At 37.6% G+C, this 17,959-nt stretch overlaps 1 protein-coding gene across 1 annotated transcript; it reads right to left on the bottom strand.

Annotated features, from left to right (window-relative positions):
* Nucleotides 1–894: 894 nt before the first annotated feature.
* Nucleotides 895–12,565, bottom strand: LOC148872137 (NAD(P)-binding Rossmann-fold superfamily protein). Its single transcript, XM_088972838.1, has 9 exons — nt 12,212–12,565; nt 8,491–8,603; nt 8,240–8,293; nt 8,064–8,148; nt 7,642–7,747; nt 5,891–5,977; nt 5,661–5,758; nt 4,495–4,604; nt 895–1,180 (listed from the first exon to the last, which is right to left on the bottom strand). Exons 1-9 carry the CDS (start codon nt 12,492–12,494, stop codon nt 1,115–1,117), a joined length of 1,002 nt encoding a protein of 333 aa, XP_088828964.1. The 5' UTR covers nt 12,495–12,565; the 3' UTR covers nt 895–1,114.
* Between the last annotated feature and the right edge of the window lie 5,394 nt (nt 12,566–17,959).

Below are 17,959 nucleotides of genomic sequence, written 5' to 3'. Positions count from 1 at the left end.
GGACAATTGAGATGTATGTAGATATCACACCCACCGTTTGTACTACATGACACATCCTTTCTCTTATCCGTTTGCACTGAGATGTATGTAGATACCACTTCAGGGGGAATTGGCTAAGGACAACCGTGATGCCGTGTGGGCATATCTCATAAACAACAAACGAATGAGTACCCACACATCCCGAACGTTCCAGAGATGTACCCTCACCATTTGGCTTACATTCTATAGTTCTAATCTTTTGCTTGGATATTCTCTTTCACTTCACATTCTGAGATCACCAAATTCTATCAAGTAGGACCAATCATCCACAGCCCCAAAAAATCATATAATAAATGTGAGGACCCTATTCACTATTCAGTGTTTTACAAACATGTTTCATTGTTATGCCGAAAGAACATGATTTTGTTTCCATCACATACTAGAGTCTAAATTGTATTTGTCCACATCAGACTCTTCATACCAAAGTTCTAAAATGCAATTATTCACGTCAGATTTCTCGTAATAATTTTTAACCCCTTTAAAAGTCTAGAAACTATGTCCGGTGAAAGTCCCAAATATACTTTTATTTAGCCAAGATGTTGATTTTTTGGTGGGAGCTAGTTTTATTAACTTTTTCAAAACGATGTGAAACAAAGGCAACTCAATCAAATTTAAGGCTCTCCCAAACACGTCCTAATCAAGTTATACGCTGCCTTGATAACTTTATACATCTTCTAAAATTACAAGGCGCCTGTAGCTCAGTGGATAGAGCGTCAAGTCGTAGGTTCGACCCCTTACCATTGTGACCGATCGATGTACCTCCGTGATGAAACTCGTTTATCGGAAGTGGGGGATGTGCTCGTATGAGCCCGTACAATATTCTTTTGCCAGATAATAAACGAACGACGCAAAATATAATAGAACTCAAATATCTTCTTTTATGTATGATTTCGAACAACTCTTAAATGGGCAGTTTTGGCATGCTAATACATCTTTAGTCTGCAATTTGTGTGGATTTCTCTCTCTGTTTCATTCCTCACTTTACAAAGGCATCTTCAAATGGTACAGGTGAATGGTATAACTGGATTTCCTAACAAGCACAAGGAAGAAGCCTATTATTCTGCCGTGAATTCAGTCATTGGGCTTTTGCAGCTTGGAAAAGATCCCTCCATTTTTCCTGGTCACTTCCTGGTCCTTCCCCCTAAACCAAATTGTATTTAGCAAGTTCAGGACAAAGGAGTGATTTACGTAGAAGAATACTCTAAGTAGAAAAGATCAGAAAAATTAAGCCATGCTATACAAAATATGAGAAACTGCAGACCCTTAGCTTACAAACACTGAGCAGCAGAAACAAATATTGCAGAGCTTATTACAAGTCATTAGCATTCATAAACGCTCCTGCTACAGTGGAAGTGGAACAAGAAAAGTGCGTATCAGACGGAAAAAGCAGGAAATGATCACATTTTATGAGTTTGATATTATCTTCTTTATTAGTAAGGACTGCCAATGCAGTGAGTGTAACTCAGAGTTATTAATTAATAGTTTAATCATGGCAACAACATGTTCCCTACAATCATTCTGTAACTAGGTGCAACTGCATATATAATACAATTCTAAGTCAAGATATGGTCATGGAAATTGAATGTAATTTTTTTTGCTATAATGTTATTGTTGAGATCAATATGGCCATATTTATGATAATTCATAGGTTCCTTCCAATTCATGGTTCTTCAATACTAGGTTTCTTAATAATTAGATTCTCAGATTTAAATGGTTGCACTGGAGTGGTTTTTTCTTATGGGTGTTGTGCAAGTTCCTGCACTCTCTATGGTTCTAGGTCCTTTTGTTTGGATCACCTTGCACAACACCCATCGAAAACAGATATCAGTTTCCAGTTCAATGCTTAGTCCATCTTGTTGTTCTGGGGAAGAAGAGCCCAGAGATTCCGGACACCACTGACAAAATGAACCTTTCTGATGAACATGCAATTTCAAATTTAGTTGGTCCCATCTCTGATGGTGTCATGGGGATTGATGATATGATGGATTCTCTTATCCAAATAATGATGGCTAGCTGTACTACTCTTGAAATCAGAGCAAAGATAAAAGTGCAACTAAAGATTGGAGTCATTCTATGGATTCCCACAGTTCCTATTAAAATCTCTGATTTGATGGAAATTGGGAAATTAATCAGAGGAGCTGCACAAAAGTTGGGAAATAGAGAACTGTACTACTGCTCTTTATGTCATTTATTTAATTTATGGATAGCAACAATTTCATGAAGGGAATACAAGTTAAATGTGCAGAAAGGGATGATAAGGCCACTTCCAAGATAAGTGTTTGACATTTTTATTTATTTATCTACTTGAAAACCTTGGTCATGTACTTAGTATTTTTTCCTTTCCTTCTGCAGGCTATCGTACTTCATTGTTAAAGAAGGTATCCCTTGACCTTCAACCTTTCCTTCTTTTCTATCAGTAAATTTGCACCTTAACTAAACAAACACCAAAATTCCATGGTTGTGCTCTTGTATTTGAAGATCAATATTGAAGGAATGCTTTGGTCTTTGTCAAAACTCTTAGTTTTAGATCTAATTAAATTATCTTGTCAATATTTTTTTGATGAATGAATATAATTTATTAAACCAGAAATATGAGGCAAATACAGGAGACCCAAGAGGAGGCACGAGTTGTTACCTCTTCTAGCAAGTATTACATCAATATAAAAACAGAAATCACCAGAAATAAGGTATTTGCTAATCTTCCTACCGAAAGAGAGGTAACAGTCATTTTTCTTGTGAGCCAGTTGACTTTCCTTGACAGGTCTCTGTGTCGCCACATAGCTGAAGCTGGGTCTGTCAGCCATCCCACAACAATCTTAGAGTCCCCTTCAACAACCAAGTGCTGAACTCCTAATTGTTCTGCAATCTGAATACCATGTACCGCCACTAACATCTCAGCTCTATTGGAGTCTCCTATTCCCACGAGGTCTGAAAACAGTGCTAATATTTTGCTCTCCTTATCTCTCAGCACCCCTCCTATCCCCGATGAGCTTGGGTTTCCTTGGCTTCTTTTATCAAAGTTCAGATTTGCCCATCCTTCAGGCAGAGGCATCCACACTGCAGATTCTTTGTCCTTCCTTGTATGGCTGTTAGCCACCGCTATCCAGTTTCTCCAAAAATCATCAAAAGAGAATGTGTGAAATAAGTCCATAGTTCTTAACCAATGAATGGCCCTAGACAAGATACTGTTCTCAACAGCCTAAATGCTTCTTTCATTTTCCTTGAATACCCTTGTATTCCTTTCTTCCCAGATTGTCCACAAGGCGGATGCTCTAATACATCTCCACATTATTTTTCCTATTTTTGTAGGCCACACAAAAAGGAAGGACCGAACAGCTGACTTAAAGCTGTGGAAAGATTCCACCTGCACCCAAACAAAGAGAAAATCCAACTCCAAATAGCACTAGAAAAGGAACAAGATACAAGTGATATCAACCCTCACCACTAGCCCTGCAAAGTACACACCAGTTAGGGGGCAAACACAAAGAATGCCTTTTCTTCTGCAAACAGTCCAAGGTATTAATCATTCTATAAAACACCTCCCAGCAGAAAATAATTACTTTAGGTGGAACCGGTCTAGGCCATATCTCCTTGGATGGAAAACCCCACTGTCCATGGGAAGAGCAAAGGGATTTAATAAAGGAAGCACAAGTGAAGTAGCCTTTTGGGTGAGGGGACCATAATCTCACATCCAAACTAAGAGGGTCCAGATATCTTGTCAATATCCTAACTAGTAACTTGTATAGTATTGCTAGATATCTTGTCAAAATTCTGATTGAAGGTATCATGATCATCAGCAAAACCTTGTCCCAACGATTGCTCTGCTTACATGAATGTTATAAAATTCCTAGGTTGTGTTCATCCTAATCAATATTCACTTCTTGAGCATACCAACTCAAATTGTTTATTAGTAATCACTACCTCAACCTGTTCCTTCTACCCTACACTCCTGCTGTTGCCTTCAACCTGCAATTATAGGCTCCTAACAGGGGCATTGATGGTATTCTTTGTACATGACTGGACCTACCCGAATCCACTCTCCAATTTCTGGAAAATATTTCTTTTTTTTTTCGTAGTTTCAAATGCTCTTGTTTTTATTTTCATTCCATCTTTCAAGTCCTGATGCTCATCCTTCAACATAATCAGTTCTAAAGATTTGATCCATCTAATAGAAAATTCATTCCTGGTGAGAGCTAATAACAAAAAACACAGGCAGTAAACTCTATCAAAAAGGAACATATATGCATACTTAAATTTAACAAAAAGTCAATAAAATGCATAAAGTTACTTTATCAAGCCGCATATTCAAGACAAACTCCTAGAAGAAATAGAAAGATATATGATAGTTCCACATCCATGACAACATATTCAGTGGATCCTGAAGAATATGAGAAATAAATTTCCAACATCATTTTCCATCAATATTTTTTTACAAATTATGTTGATGATTCATACCTCAACTGAGTTGATTTCATATATTTGACCTTGAGTAAACTCTATGTCCAATGCCTGAATACAAGCTTCAGCAACAACAAGTCTGCTAACCTCTCCTACAAGTTTATCCCCTGAGAAGCCATGAATGGGATGATAGTGGTAAATAAAAGAAGAAAACATGATGAGTCAGAAAACAATAGCACGGAAACTACAAAACTAAATTAGGAATATCATTTTTCATGATATAATCACTCGCTCAATATTTTCTTATTAAAATCATTTAAGACACTGTGTTCTGGGTGAATTTGATCTTTCTACGAGCATATGATAGGAGGATCCATTCTGAAGCAAATTCTTCAGCTCAAAGGGCTTTTTCAGGGAAGTCTTGATGCATGAAACCAAAAGGTACTTTCTGATTTTTGTAGATAGAAACTAAACATCCAAAAGGTTTCTCTTTGTTAGGCTTTTCTGAAACAAAAAACAAGGCCTGAGCCAGGGGCAAAGAAGGATCATAATTTGGGGAGGCCACTCTATAAGTGGGGTCATGCCCTATCATTCCCAGCATATGCAAGAGGTTTTTGAAACGTTCTGTGAAGGAAGGGATGCCTTGATCCCTCGTCACCTAGCTCTGCCCCTGACCTACTCTTTACCCAATAGTAGCTAGTTGAATGGTCAACAAGGCACGTAACTATAGCCAAGTATAAATATATCAACCTGGACAGAGAGCTTTGAAGTTGTACTTCTAGGTTATAGTTCAGGGACTAAGGTGTATATATGATTGATTATTGATTTCTTGGTGTAAATTGAAGTTGAATGACGTTGATTTTCTGATGCTCAATTGGGGTCATCAAATCAATCCCACTAATGGATATTTCATCACATACTATGGATGTAAACAAGGAACAAGGACTTAAAAGGAAGAGCCCCTTTATTTGAACTTCCTTGTTATTCCTTGCGTATGAATAGTAGATAATATCATAATCCACATGCATGGAGTCCAATGATAATATCATCTTCACATAATTGAAGCACTTCATGATTTAAAACAATTACATTTTACTGTTTCAAAAGAAATAGAAGTATTTTACTTGTTAGTAATGATAAACCTAGTCATTTTCTTGATATTATGGAGAAACCATGGAAAATTTCTCATTTTTTCCTGTTCATGAGGATTAATAATGATATACCTTGACCTATAAGGACTGCACGCCGTTGCCCAGCAGTTGCTTTAAGCAAAGTGTTCAGGTCATATGAGGTGTATGGCCCATCTGTCAGTCTTCCAGCTCTGCCATACAAATGGAGATATACTTTCAAAAATAGAGAACTATAAAATTCTACATACTAGGAAGTTTCTCTCTGGTGATGGAATACTATTTTCTGGAAACCAGTACAACACACAAAGAGAAAGGTACCTGACCTAATTATTGTGAAGGGAAGACCAGAATTGCAAACAAAATCCTCCCCCATCTTCTTAAACTTGAGAACTCCAAAGAGATTCATGATGCTGTTGAAAAAAAAAAAAAAACAGTAGCTCACTAGATCAGAATCCCAAGATAAGATACACTGCTTTCCTTTTAATGCTTTGGACCTCACTTTTGGTCATTGCATGTCTAGTATTATATGTGTCCTTAGTTTTATTAATTACTTCTTTTCCATTACACAGTTATAGACCAAAGGAAGTGAAGAATGAAACCGAATCACCCTTAACTTTGGGATTCTTCAAATTATAGTTAATTGATATATATATATATATATATATATATATATATATATAAACAAAAATTGGAAAATGTAAAAAAAAAAAAAAAACGGTGTAAATTTAGGAAAAAAGTTCTCATAACCAAGGTCATCAGGTTTCTCTCTAGTGATTTATCTTATTTCTACCACATCAAGTGAAGACAGCCTATCCAGACTGTCCTTTAGATAAGAATCCTATGGATTTCCCACGCATACACTAGGGAGTAGGGACACAGGATGGTGAGGAGAACATGTTGAGCCCTCCGGGCCCCCAAGTATTCTTCTTCCAAGAAGATTCCTTGGTCATTTAGACTTCTCTAAATGCCTTGACTAGCAGACCCCATGTCATATGATGTGGTCTTGCAGATTGAACTCTGCACATGTGGGCACCTTGAAAGAAATCATATTTTGGAAGATCATTATCAGGAAGCAACTTGCAAGTCTGTGTGAAGACATACATATGCACTTCATCACACACGTTTGCAGGATGCATTTATCCATAATAATGCACAATTTTTGGTTTACAAACTGAAAAGCCGTGTAAAATTTGAAACAAGATTCACATTCTGAGGATATACTGCTTGGTAGATGGTCAGTATCTTTAACCTAATTGCAAAATAACTACTCTGAGAGCCCATTCAATTTGAGAAGTGTTTGATTTTATAACCATTTGGCAAGACATTTTCATCTAATAGAAAATTTAATATATTAATCCAGTTTAAATAAAGGAAAGTAGGTAGGTTTACACAAAACATCCAACCAGAGTTTTTATATAATTCAAGGTAGGGGATCTCACATTTTATACTTCTGAACACTGCAAAAAGTAAGACAGCTTATTTAGATATTGAGTTCTCAAAATCAATCCAAGGTGCACACTGTTCACTCTCAAATCCAAAAGAGAATTAAGCACGGTATAAAAATAGAAATAATTAGAAGAATAAGAAACAAACTTGAAATAGAAAATAGGTCTTGACACTAAGAACTAAAAAGCTAAACTCGAACTAATCAAGCCAAAATAGCAAGGGGATGAAAAAGAACCATCATCAGAATATGTAGGCCCAGAGCTAATAGCATGCTGAACAACAAAGGAACAAATTCAACTTCCAATCTAGTAATATTTTATGGAAAATTCATGGCTTCCTGGTAATTAAGGTGAAGTATGTGATGCAAGAATTCATAAATGATCTGTAGCAAGATTATAACATATTCTAAAAAGGTGCCATTCAGATCAATAAAATATATATAGGTTCAGGAAACTATGTGTTTCATGAAAAATGTTATTTGAATTTTCTTAGACAAATTTGTAAAGAGAACTTGAAATTATTACAATAATGAGTTACAGATAAATCCAAATATGCAGGTCCAACCAATAGAAGCTGCACTTACACTCAGAAAATATAAAAGCTGGTTCCACTTTTGTGGTGTACTTACCTCCATGGAAGTTCATTGTACTTTGTTACTCCTACTGAGGAAACAAGAACAAATCTCTCCACTGATGGAGGCAGTGCAGATACAAGATTCCGAACACCTTCCCAATCTTCAATGACAAAAATAAGGTTAGGACTTAGGAGCATGCAGACATGCACGTTGAAGAATGGCAATTCCAACACTACCATTTATCATATGGATTGTAAGATAAAAGCAAAATTAAATGTTAGAGAACAGTCAATGAATGGGAAAGGTGGAAAGCTAGGATGAACAAAGAGAAGGCTGCAAGTCCCTAGATTGTAGGGGTATCTGATATTCAAATATTGTTCACATCAAGGTCATGATCCTGCCAATGACACTATATGTACTGATAGATTGATTAATAGTTTCTCAGATTTCTTTTTACTGCAACACATTATCCTGACCTACTCTTTCTGGTGTATTATCTCCATCCCATCTCTTTGAAGGAAAGGCTGTTGTCCCAGTGCAGCATATAACATGTGTAACTCCCTACAAGATATCAAGATATTAGACAATCCATATACAGAAGTTTCCCTAATTTATTCACTTAGTATAGAAAAAAAGAATTGAAATGACAAACCTCAAATATAGCTGGATCCAAGTCATCTGGGTTCCGTGTGTCCCCTTTCCGTACCTATAAGATTTAAAAGCTTTTCAGATATACCATTTTATACCCATAGGAAACGGTAAAAATTTCATACAGGACAAAAGTCCATATCATGTTTAAGGGTTAGAGATACATTAGATTTAGATTTTAAATGACAAAATAGACACATTATAAACAGTTTATAAATAGAAAAGAATGTATATGAATTGGCCAGAACTTAGCACCTGTAAAGTATCCTCATCTTGTTTACCAAACAAAGATATTGCTTTGGAAGGATCTCGTATTATTAGGAGTGACTTAATATTCCGATTGAGCAAGGATGCTACTATCAACTGTCCTGGAGACAATGAAACAGTAAAAAATAATAAGAAAAACCTTAAATCCACAGAATACAAAAAGTGAAAAAAGAAATATAATGAAGGAAATTAATGAAAATTGAGTACTACTACATCAAGAAAAATATAAAGAACAACTTAAGCTTACGTATAATAAAAATAAAAATTAGATATAAAGAGAGTAATATAAGATTAATTACAAAATATATATTATTACGTCAAGACAAAAAAAAAAACATTTTTTGCTATTTTTATTGCAGGATACTGTTGCAATCTGTTATTCTGGTATTTATGCCAGAATAAGGAAATTTTTGAAGTAGTTAATTGGAACCCAGATTTACTTAACAGCATAGTCCTATATGCACATATAGTTCTCCAGTAATAGGTTTCTGATTAAATCAAACTATTGGACCCAATCATAACAGATAAGTCCATCTGGTGTGGTACCAGAAGATTAATCATGAAGCTCAACAAAGGTTGAGTTTTCACCATTTCTTTCAAGTACAGTTTGTCCCACTAGAATTGACATACAAAAATTCTTTGTTGAGCTGGAGCATTAAGGAAAAACTCACATCTTTTTAACATTTATTTTCTCTTAAAGTCACATTATTTCTTAAATCCATACAACATATCATGCCTCTCTTCTGCCTTATCCATACCTTACATGCCATGATTCATTTTTATGCTTTGGGGTTTCTTATCCACGTCCAACCTTGGGGATGCCTAGAGGATGTTTAGATATCCCTCAGAGAGCATTGTTCTAGTTCTTATGGATGGATTGAGGAAAACAACAGGGTCCTGGCTCTAACCAAGGTAATAAAAATCCTTCAAAGGATTTATTAGATGAGCATGATTATATATATTTTATTGTATTGGAAAACAGACACATAGGCTTATTATGATGTCAAGTTTCTTTTCTATAGACAATGACATATGCCTTATCATGGAACAAAAGTACAGCACAAAGCATAAGAACAGATGTCTGTTTATAACGGAGGTGTTTCTGCATTTGTATACCTATGGACATGTGGAATGATTCCATGAGCAACAAATCATCCATCCCACTTTGATATATAAGATCCTAGTAGCATGGGCTCCACTAGATTCCTTGGAGGCTCTTTTTTAAGAAAGGTAAACATTTTTAAAGTTTCTATTAAGATCGCTCAGGGGGAAGTTAGGGTTTGTTAGGTTTAGTAAAGAGGATTCTTGACCCTTCTTGAAGTTAATGATGCAGTCCTACAATCTATAAGAAATGAATGGAGCTTTCCTCCTGGCTTCTCCAACTCTAGTTCTACTTAAGGTAGTATTTTGCCTTCTCCTTGGTTTTGTATGTCACTACTTGACTGCAGCCTATCAAAGGCTCTCACAGTTGAAATGATATTGACTACATGTACATGTTGATCTTAGTCGTACAAAAAAGGGGTTTCTTGATCAAGTAGAACTAATCAGAAGAAGCAGCCTAGCAGGTGTACTTCACCATCTAAATATTTTTTCTTTTTCTTTCACCATATAAAACATGGAAATGTTAGCTTTCATTTCCTTCTGTTTTCCAAACCTACATCTTTACAACAATGCAGAAGTCTTCATGAAATTATAGGTATGTAAGCCATTAACGTACATCATGAAATTGACTTCATCATTACATGGTTCCCAAGTTTAGCAAAACTTACAGATTAAGGACCAACACCATAAATTTCCTCCATCAATTTGGATTTTGGAAAGTAGTAAGCCAAGTAATTGTTTGCTTGATAGAATTCTTCGGGCAAAGGAACTGAGAACTTCTTCACCCCTTTATTGGTTGTCATTGCAATCTCCACCGTTGTTCAACTTCCCCTTCTTTGGGAATGTCTACCTTATATATGATTTTCAATATTTTACCTATTCATCATCTAAAAGAAACTTGCATACACATTCAAAACACATTAAAATTGTGCTACTGCCTGCCTCAAGGCAATAACAATGAAATATGGAAGGGAAAAAGCTGTCTTGCACCAAGACCAGGTAGAAATCATCTATCATATACCCAATCTTGTGAATACTCTGAGATTACCAAAGTACACAAGGAAGTCCTCAGATGAAAATGGTTAATGGAATCTATAATGTCATAGATCTATAAACTAAATACAAGCTATTGAACTATTGATCTATACTCTGAGCACATGAAATATGAAAGGGGAAAAGCTGTCTTGTACCAGGACCAGGTAGAAATCATCTATCATATACCCAATCTTGTGAATACTCTAAGATCACCAAAGTACACAAGGAAGTCCTCAGATGAAAACGGTTAATGGAATCTATAATGTCATAGATCTATAAACTAAATACAAGCTATTGACCTATTGATCCATACTCTGAACACAAGAAATATGGAAGGGGGAAAGCTGTCTTGCACCAGGACCAGGTAGAAATCATCTATCATATAACCAATCTTGTGAATACACTGAGATCACCAAAATGCACAAGGAAATCCTCAGATGAAAATGGTTAATGGAGTCTATAATGTCATAGATCTACAAACTAAATACCAGCTATTGACCCTATTGATCTATACTTTGAGCACATAAAAGAACATAACCTGACCTATTGACTTTGGCAACTGCACTGGGAGTGTTCACAGGGTCAAGTAAAATGAAAAATGAATAGGAAGCATGGCAGACACACTTTGCCATGTGAAACAAGAGGGAGTTATTGGGAAGATGCTTTAGAGTTCTAGACACCCACATGAGTGTGGTAGCCATTCAAACTAAAAAATCCATACCTTATGTTGTTTGATTAATACAAATAAATTTAATATTTGTGTACATGGCTTTGAAGAAAACAGTTAAAGAATCTGGTTGAACACCACTACTTCCCTATGTTGAGTGGGAAAAAAAAGAGGCATCCTGATTTCTACTTTTACACGATACAGTATATAGGAAGAATAATTCCAATCTGACTCATCCCCCATCCTTTGCAATTGTATTTCTAATTACGTACATCAATTCCATTATCTTCAAAAACTTCCTTTCCCCTTCTTTTGAAGTTCCTGCTTCTCTTTCATTTCACTTGATGATGCAAAACTACACCTTCAATGCATAAAGAAACACTCAAGGATGACATGGTTGGCTGTCAACATATTTCCAGTCTGTAATATAAAACCAACTTCACTGAACATGCAAAAACTGTCAAAAAAGTCCACAATTGAACTTTTCAAACAACCATAATCATGACTTTTAACACTCATCATAAACTCTCTCCCAAGTCTCAAAGTCGAAGGCATTAACTGAAAGCAAATATCAACAGTTAGCTGGAACACATCAGTTTTAGTAGGCTAGAGTTGTCGCAATAAACTTCGGAGGTTCGACTCCTCCTTCAAGCAATTTTTTTAGCTCTCAATTGCTTGAGATGCTGCAACACAATGATAAGTTCCGGGGTTCGATCCGAGGTTTACCCGTCAAAAGAAAGAAAGAGAAAACCGTTCAACATCATTTATGCTGACACAAAGTCCATAATGTTTCCACAAACGACAGTTTATGAGACACCATAGACAAAATTAGACTTAGAAATCAAGAAAATCAGAATGAACGAGGAGAGTTATACATGGAAGTAGTGAGAGAGGAAAAGTGCATACCGACACCACCGGTGCCTCCGACCACCAGTACGAGCTTAGGAGTAGAAGGGGTAGATTTGGGCTTCTGGGTATCCTCCAAATTGGTCGATTGAACCACTTCTTCCTTCACTGCATGAGTAACTGCAACTCTTCCTCTTGTACTTGCAACGCTCCTAGTGCAACAAAAACCAGTAGAACTAAGCGGTGGAAGAACAACGTTAGGAATTACCGGAGGGGTCTTTGAGGATTTCTCGATTGGGATCCGTATATCAATAAAATTGAACAATGACAGCTTGGAAGCCATGAATAAGCAACTGAGCAAGCGAGCGTGAGAGCAGAGGAACGAGAAAGAGACAGAGGTCAGAGAAACAGGGAGAAGTTATTAATTGCGGTGGTGGTTTTATTTGAACCGATATCACGAGAATACCCTTGAAATTAATCAAAAATTACAGGAAATAAAGCGGAGATGAAAAAAATCCTCTCCGGGCTTTCTCCACCCATGAAGGGATGGCGTGATCAATCTAGATCGTTCATCTGAAAAATAATAAATTAATAATTCGTTAATGATGACACAAATTACAAGCTAGTAAGCCTTTTAGAGTCAAATAATAGAATAAAGAATAAAGGCGTCTCTTACAGATTTTTGGAAGAATGAAGGGTGTATTGGTCATTTGGCCTTTGGACACTTGTTACTCTTGTTCACCTTGCAATGGAGATTGTGTGGGCCACCCCTACCAGAAGAATAGTGGTCCAAAACGCCTTGGGAGTTGGGAAATCGCTAAACTTGTCTGGAAGTCGAATGCCAGCGGTACGATTGATTATTTTAGGTAAGCAAGTGCCAAGGTTACGATGAGCTTGTCCTTTGCGGCCTTACGTCTAATTCAAGTCAAAATGTCAAATTAATAATTTTGAGTCTTTAAGATCGTAGTGGGTTGCTGCCTGGAGGATAGCAATCACCTTATCCACTATAAGAAGATATTTTCAATAAGACAAAGGAAGAAGGTTCGTCCGTCAAATGGGTTAAAATGGGTTGGGCCTGTCTGGGCTTAGCAAATAGGATGATGGGCACCCACGCTTACAAAACAACATAGTGTTGCTTACTGATTATGTGGTAGAAGTGTTTTTTTTGTGAAAAATGGGTCTTAGAAGCATAGATGTTTTTTCTTGAAAATCGATCCCAAAAAGCACCCACGCTTCCAAACACCATGTTAGGTGATGTTTGGCATCGCTAATAATTCTTCCTTGTCAATTATTCTGGGCAATTTTTTGAATCAGTGAATTTTAAAAATCACTAAAAATTATTCGTATCATTTATGCCATATAAGTAGATTTTTGAAAATTGACTTTAAATCTGTTTGGCACTGATTTTTAAGGGCTGATTATTTTTCTATTAGAGTTATTATTTAATGACATGGATGCCATGACATCCTCAAAATATAGGAAACAAATAGAAATCAGCAAATCACCAAAAAAAGGTGATCCCTGAAAAGAGCTGATTTTAATAATCCATTTTGACCGAATTTCTAAATTTTATCAAAATAAGCCAACCAAACAGAAATTCTAACGCCGATTCCTCTAATGCTGATGGGCTCAAACATGGCAGTGATTTTCAAGAAATCATCATCGATGCCAAGCATCACCTTATGCTATGTTTGGTTTGAAGGTGAAAATTTTCGGAAGCCAAATGTCCTACCTTTCTATTGTTATCTTATGATAAATATATACAAATTCGATGGAGTTTTTGCTCTCCAAAACTTTCTAAAAACCAAAAGACTTCCTAATCCAAAAAGAAAAACAAAACTTCTAAATCCTAACTGTACAAGAAATATACAAAATACAGATCTGGGATCTCTTAGGACTCTCGCGAACCTTATCTTCGTCCAATACTCCCCCTCAAGGTGGTGCATGAGGATTGCGAATGCCCAACTTGGGAAGGAAAAAATCAAACTGTTTTTGTCCGAAAGCCTTTGTGAAAATGTCAGCAACTTGTTCACCAGTACATACATAGGAAGGCGCAATGGTGCCGGCTTGGAGCTCATTGTGAATGAAATGACAATCAACTTCAATATGTTTGGTTCGCTCATGGAAGACAGGGTTCGCAGCAATGTACAGAGCAGCTTGATTGTCACAAAACAAGCATATAGGTTAAGGATGAAATATACCCAAAGACGACAACAGACCTTTCAGCCACTTCAATTCACAACTGGCAGTAGCCATTGACCGATATTCAGCCTCGGCAGAGGACCGGAAGACAGTATGTTGTTTCTTAGTCTTCCAGGAGATTGGGGAATGTCCTAACATGACAAAGTACCCAGTAAGAGAGTGACAAGTTAGAGGACAACTCGCCCGGTCAGAATCACAATAGGCATACAATTGCAAATCACTATCAGAGCGCAAAAATATTCCTTGACTAGGACGTCATTTCAAATAACAAACCACATGTAATGCCGCATCCCAATGATCGACACGAGAACACTGCATAAGTTGAGCCAGGACATGGATGCAATAACTGAGCTCTGGCCATGTAATGGTTAAATAAATCAGATGGCCCACAAGATGTCGATATCGTTCAAGGTCATCCAGGAGTGTTCTGTCAGTAAGGGCAAGTTTATGATTCTGAGTAATAGGAAAGTGAGCAGGTTTGGACCCCAATAAGCTAGTTTCTGTAATAATATCAAGTGCATATTTTCTTTGGCAAAGAAATATCCCCGATGATCCTAGAGTCGCTTCGATGCCCAAAAAATATTTAAGAACACCCAAGTCCTTCATGTGAAAACATTGGTTCATATACTGTTTAAATTTGTATATGAGCTCCGAGTTATTCCCACCAACGATTAAGTCATCAACATAAACCAGGACGTGCAAGACAAGCCCATTCTTGCGATATGTAAATAAGGAATAATCGAAATAGGATTGTTCAAACCCAAAAGTTTTCAAGGCAGCACCTAACTTAGAGAACCAGTTCCGAGGAGCTTGTCGCAGACCATACAAAGATTTTCGGAGTTTGCATACCTTTCCAGTCCCTGAGGCTGAAAAACCTAGAGGAGGTTTCATATAGACCTCCTCATGGAGATCACTGTGCAGAAAAGCTATGTGGACATCCATCTGATGCAATTCCCAATGTTGGGCCACAACAACTGCAAAGAAGGCTTGAATTGTGACCATTTTAGCCATAGGGACAAAGGTCACATTGTAATCAAGACCTTCAACTTGAGTGTTGCCCAGGACTACCAACCGTGCTTTAAATCTTTCAATGGAACCATCAGAGTTGTACTTGATTTTGTAGACCCATTTACACCCAATTGCCTTTTTTCCAGGTGGGAGGTCTTCCAAGGTCCATGTCCCATTGTCTTCTAGAGCCTGTATCTCTTGGCGCATAACCTCGTGCCACCGAGCATCAGTCATTGCCTCAGAGAAACGAGTAGGTTCTCGGCCTGTAGTAACAGCTGCCAAGAAATGTCTATGTTTCATAGAAAAATTATCATACATCACATAATGAGTTATGGGATAAGGAGTACCCGAGGACTAAGATGATGCGGGAGAAACAATGGAGGGGTCCAAACGATGAGTAGAGTGTGTGACAAAGTCCTGCAAATAGCTGGGGGGCCACTTTTCTCAATGTTTGCGGCCTAATAACTCTGTGGTGGGCTGAGGAGCAGCTAAGGTTTCATTAGTTCTGCAATCTGTATGGCTCCTTGCCTCATCAAGAGGACCTGTCTCCTCATCATTACCCGTGTTCTGATATCCTTCTTCATCGATTGTTCGCTCCTCCTGACTTCTATATGAGGTGACTCAGATACTGCAGGCTCCTCATCATTTTCTATGGCTACTGGAGGATTAGTTACTGAGGGTTGATGTTCCAGAGTGGCAAAGAGAAACTCGGTCTCACTAAACACCACGTCTCGTGAGACGAAGTAGTCACTAGACTCAAGGTCGTATAATTTCCACCCCTTTTTCCCAAAAGGGTACCCAATAAAGACACATTTCCTACTCCTAGCGGAAAATTTGTCACGGTCCCGAGTGTGTGAAAAACACAGGCAACCAAAAACTCTGAGATGTTTATAAGAAGGACATTATCCAAATAGCATCTCGTAAGGTGTTTTACCACCAAGAAGGGTCGAAGGTGTTCGGTTAATCAAGTATCCTGTGGTCAAAACACACTCACCCCAAAAATTGATCGGAAGATGTGCTTGAAACCTGAGCGCTCTGGCCACATTCAAAATATGACGATGCTTTCTCTCCACACGACCATTTTGTTGGGGTGTTCCGACATAGGAAGTTTGAAATAAAATTCCTTGCTCATCAAAATACGATTTCAAGGGTTTAAACTTTGTTCCATTATCACTTCTCACAACCTTAACCTTCTTATTAAATTGTCGTTCAATCATGGCACAAAAATTTTTGCGTGTTCGACCAACTTCACTTTTTTTAGATAGCAAATAAATCCAAACCGCTCGAGAATAATCATCAACAATTGTCAAAAAATATATAGCACCACAAGATGCAGGTACTCTATAAGAACCCCATAAGTCACAATGAATTAAGGCAAAACAACCAGTCACTTTATTGTTGCTTTGAATAAAAACATCTCTAGTTTGCTTTGCTTTCAAACAAACATCACAGGTTTTGTTCTTACTATTACTAATATTAAGAAATAAGCTAACCGTTTGATAAGAAGGGTGTCCCAATCTCTGATGCCACAAATTGCATGACCCAATTCCATCTGTCTTGTAAGCACAAACCAGTGCCACACCCTTGAAGACATAGACCCCATCAAGTTGTTCACCCGCACCAATCAGAATCCTCGAGATGCGGTTCTGTATCACACACAACTTATTAGTAAACGTCACAATATAATCTATGTTACGAAGTAACCGACCGACTGACAATAAATTACAATTGAGTTTTGGGACATATAATACGTGCAGCAATTTAAAATTATTTCCAAGCTCAACGGTGCCTTCTTTCACGGCCTTGGTGTCAGCACCGTTGGGTAACCTAACAAGACAAGGTGCAACATCATAGGTGTCGACGAGCACATTTAAATTCCCTGTCATGTGATGTGACACCCGAGATTCAACAATCCATTCAGTGGAGTAATTCTTACCAGAGAGTTTTTCATTAGTCCTGGTTTTGTAAGCATTAAGCATGCTTACAAGAGTCTGCCATTGCTCGTCATTAAAATCGTTCAGTTTGGTCCTGTCTCCATCAGTCACAGCTGCATTAGCAGCCACCTCACGCCCCGCTGATGACTGAGCAGCATGATCTTTTGCCGTACCTCGGCCACGTCTAACAGAGGGTCCACCCCCTTTTCCTCGTCCTGCTCCATGCTCGGTCGACGAACCGCGTGGTCTGTCTCCCCACCATTCAAGGTATCCAATCAATTGGAAGCAATTCTTTTCTTCATGGCCAGATCGACCACAATTGTTACACACAATTGTTTTGTCTTTTGAAGCAGCTCTACTGTCTCGTGATGTTTGCGAGGCTTGTGCTGCAAAACCAATCGCATCTGCCCTTTCCTCCTTACCTCGTGCCAACTATCGATGCCAATCTTCTTGTATGATCATTGAGTAAACTTTGTTCATATTTGGAATTGGCTCCATACTCAATATGTTGGAATGCACTGTTCCAAATATATCGTCGTCCAAACCCATCAGAAATTGGTGGATTTTCTCTTCTTCTCTTTCTTTAATCAATTCGGTTGCCGCTCCACACCTGCACCCGCATGTACACATGAGTACCTTAGAGTAGCTTCCTAATTCGTCCCAC

This window comes from Nelumbo lutea, chromosome 2 (assembly GCF_056320005.1).
Source record: "Nelumbo lutea isolate HS-2025 chromosome 2, American lotus-T2T, whole genome shotgun sequence".
Lineage (NCBI taxonomy): Eukaryota > Viridiplantae > Streptophyta > Magnoliopsida > Proteales > Nelumbonaceae > Nelumbo > Nelumbo lutea.
This window is presented reverse-complemented; position numbering and strand designations above follow the sequence as displayed.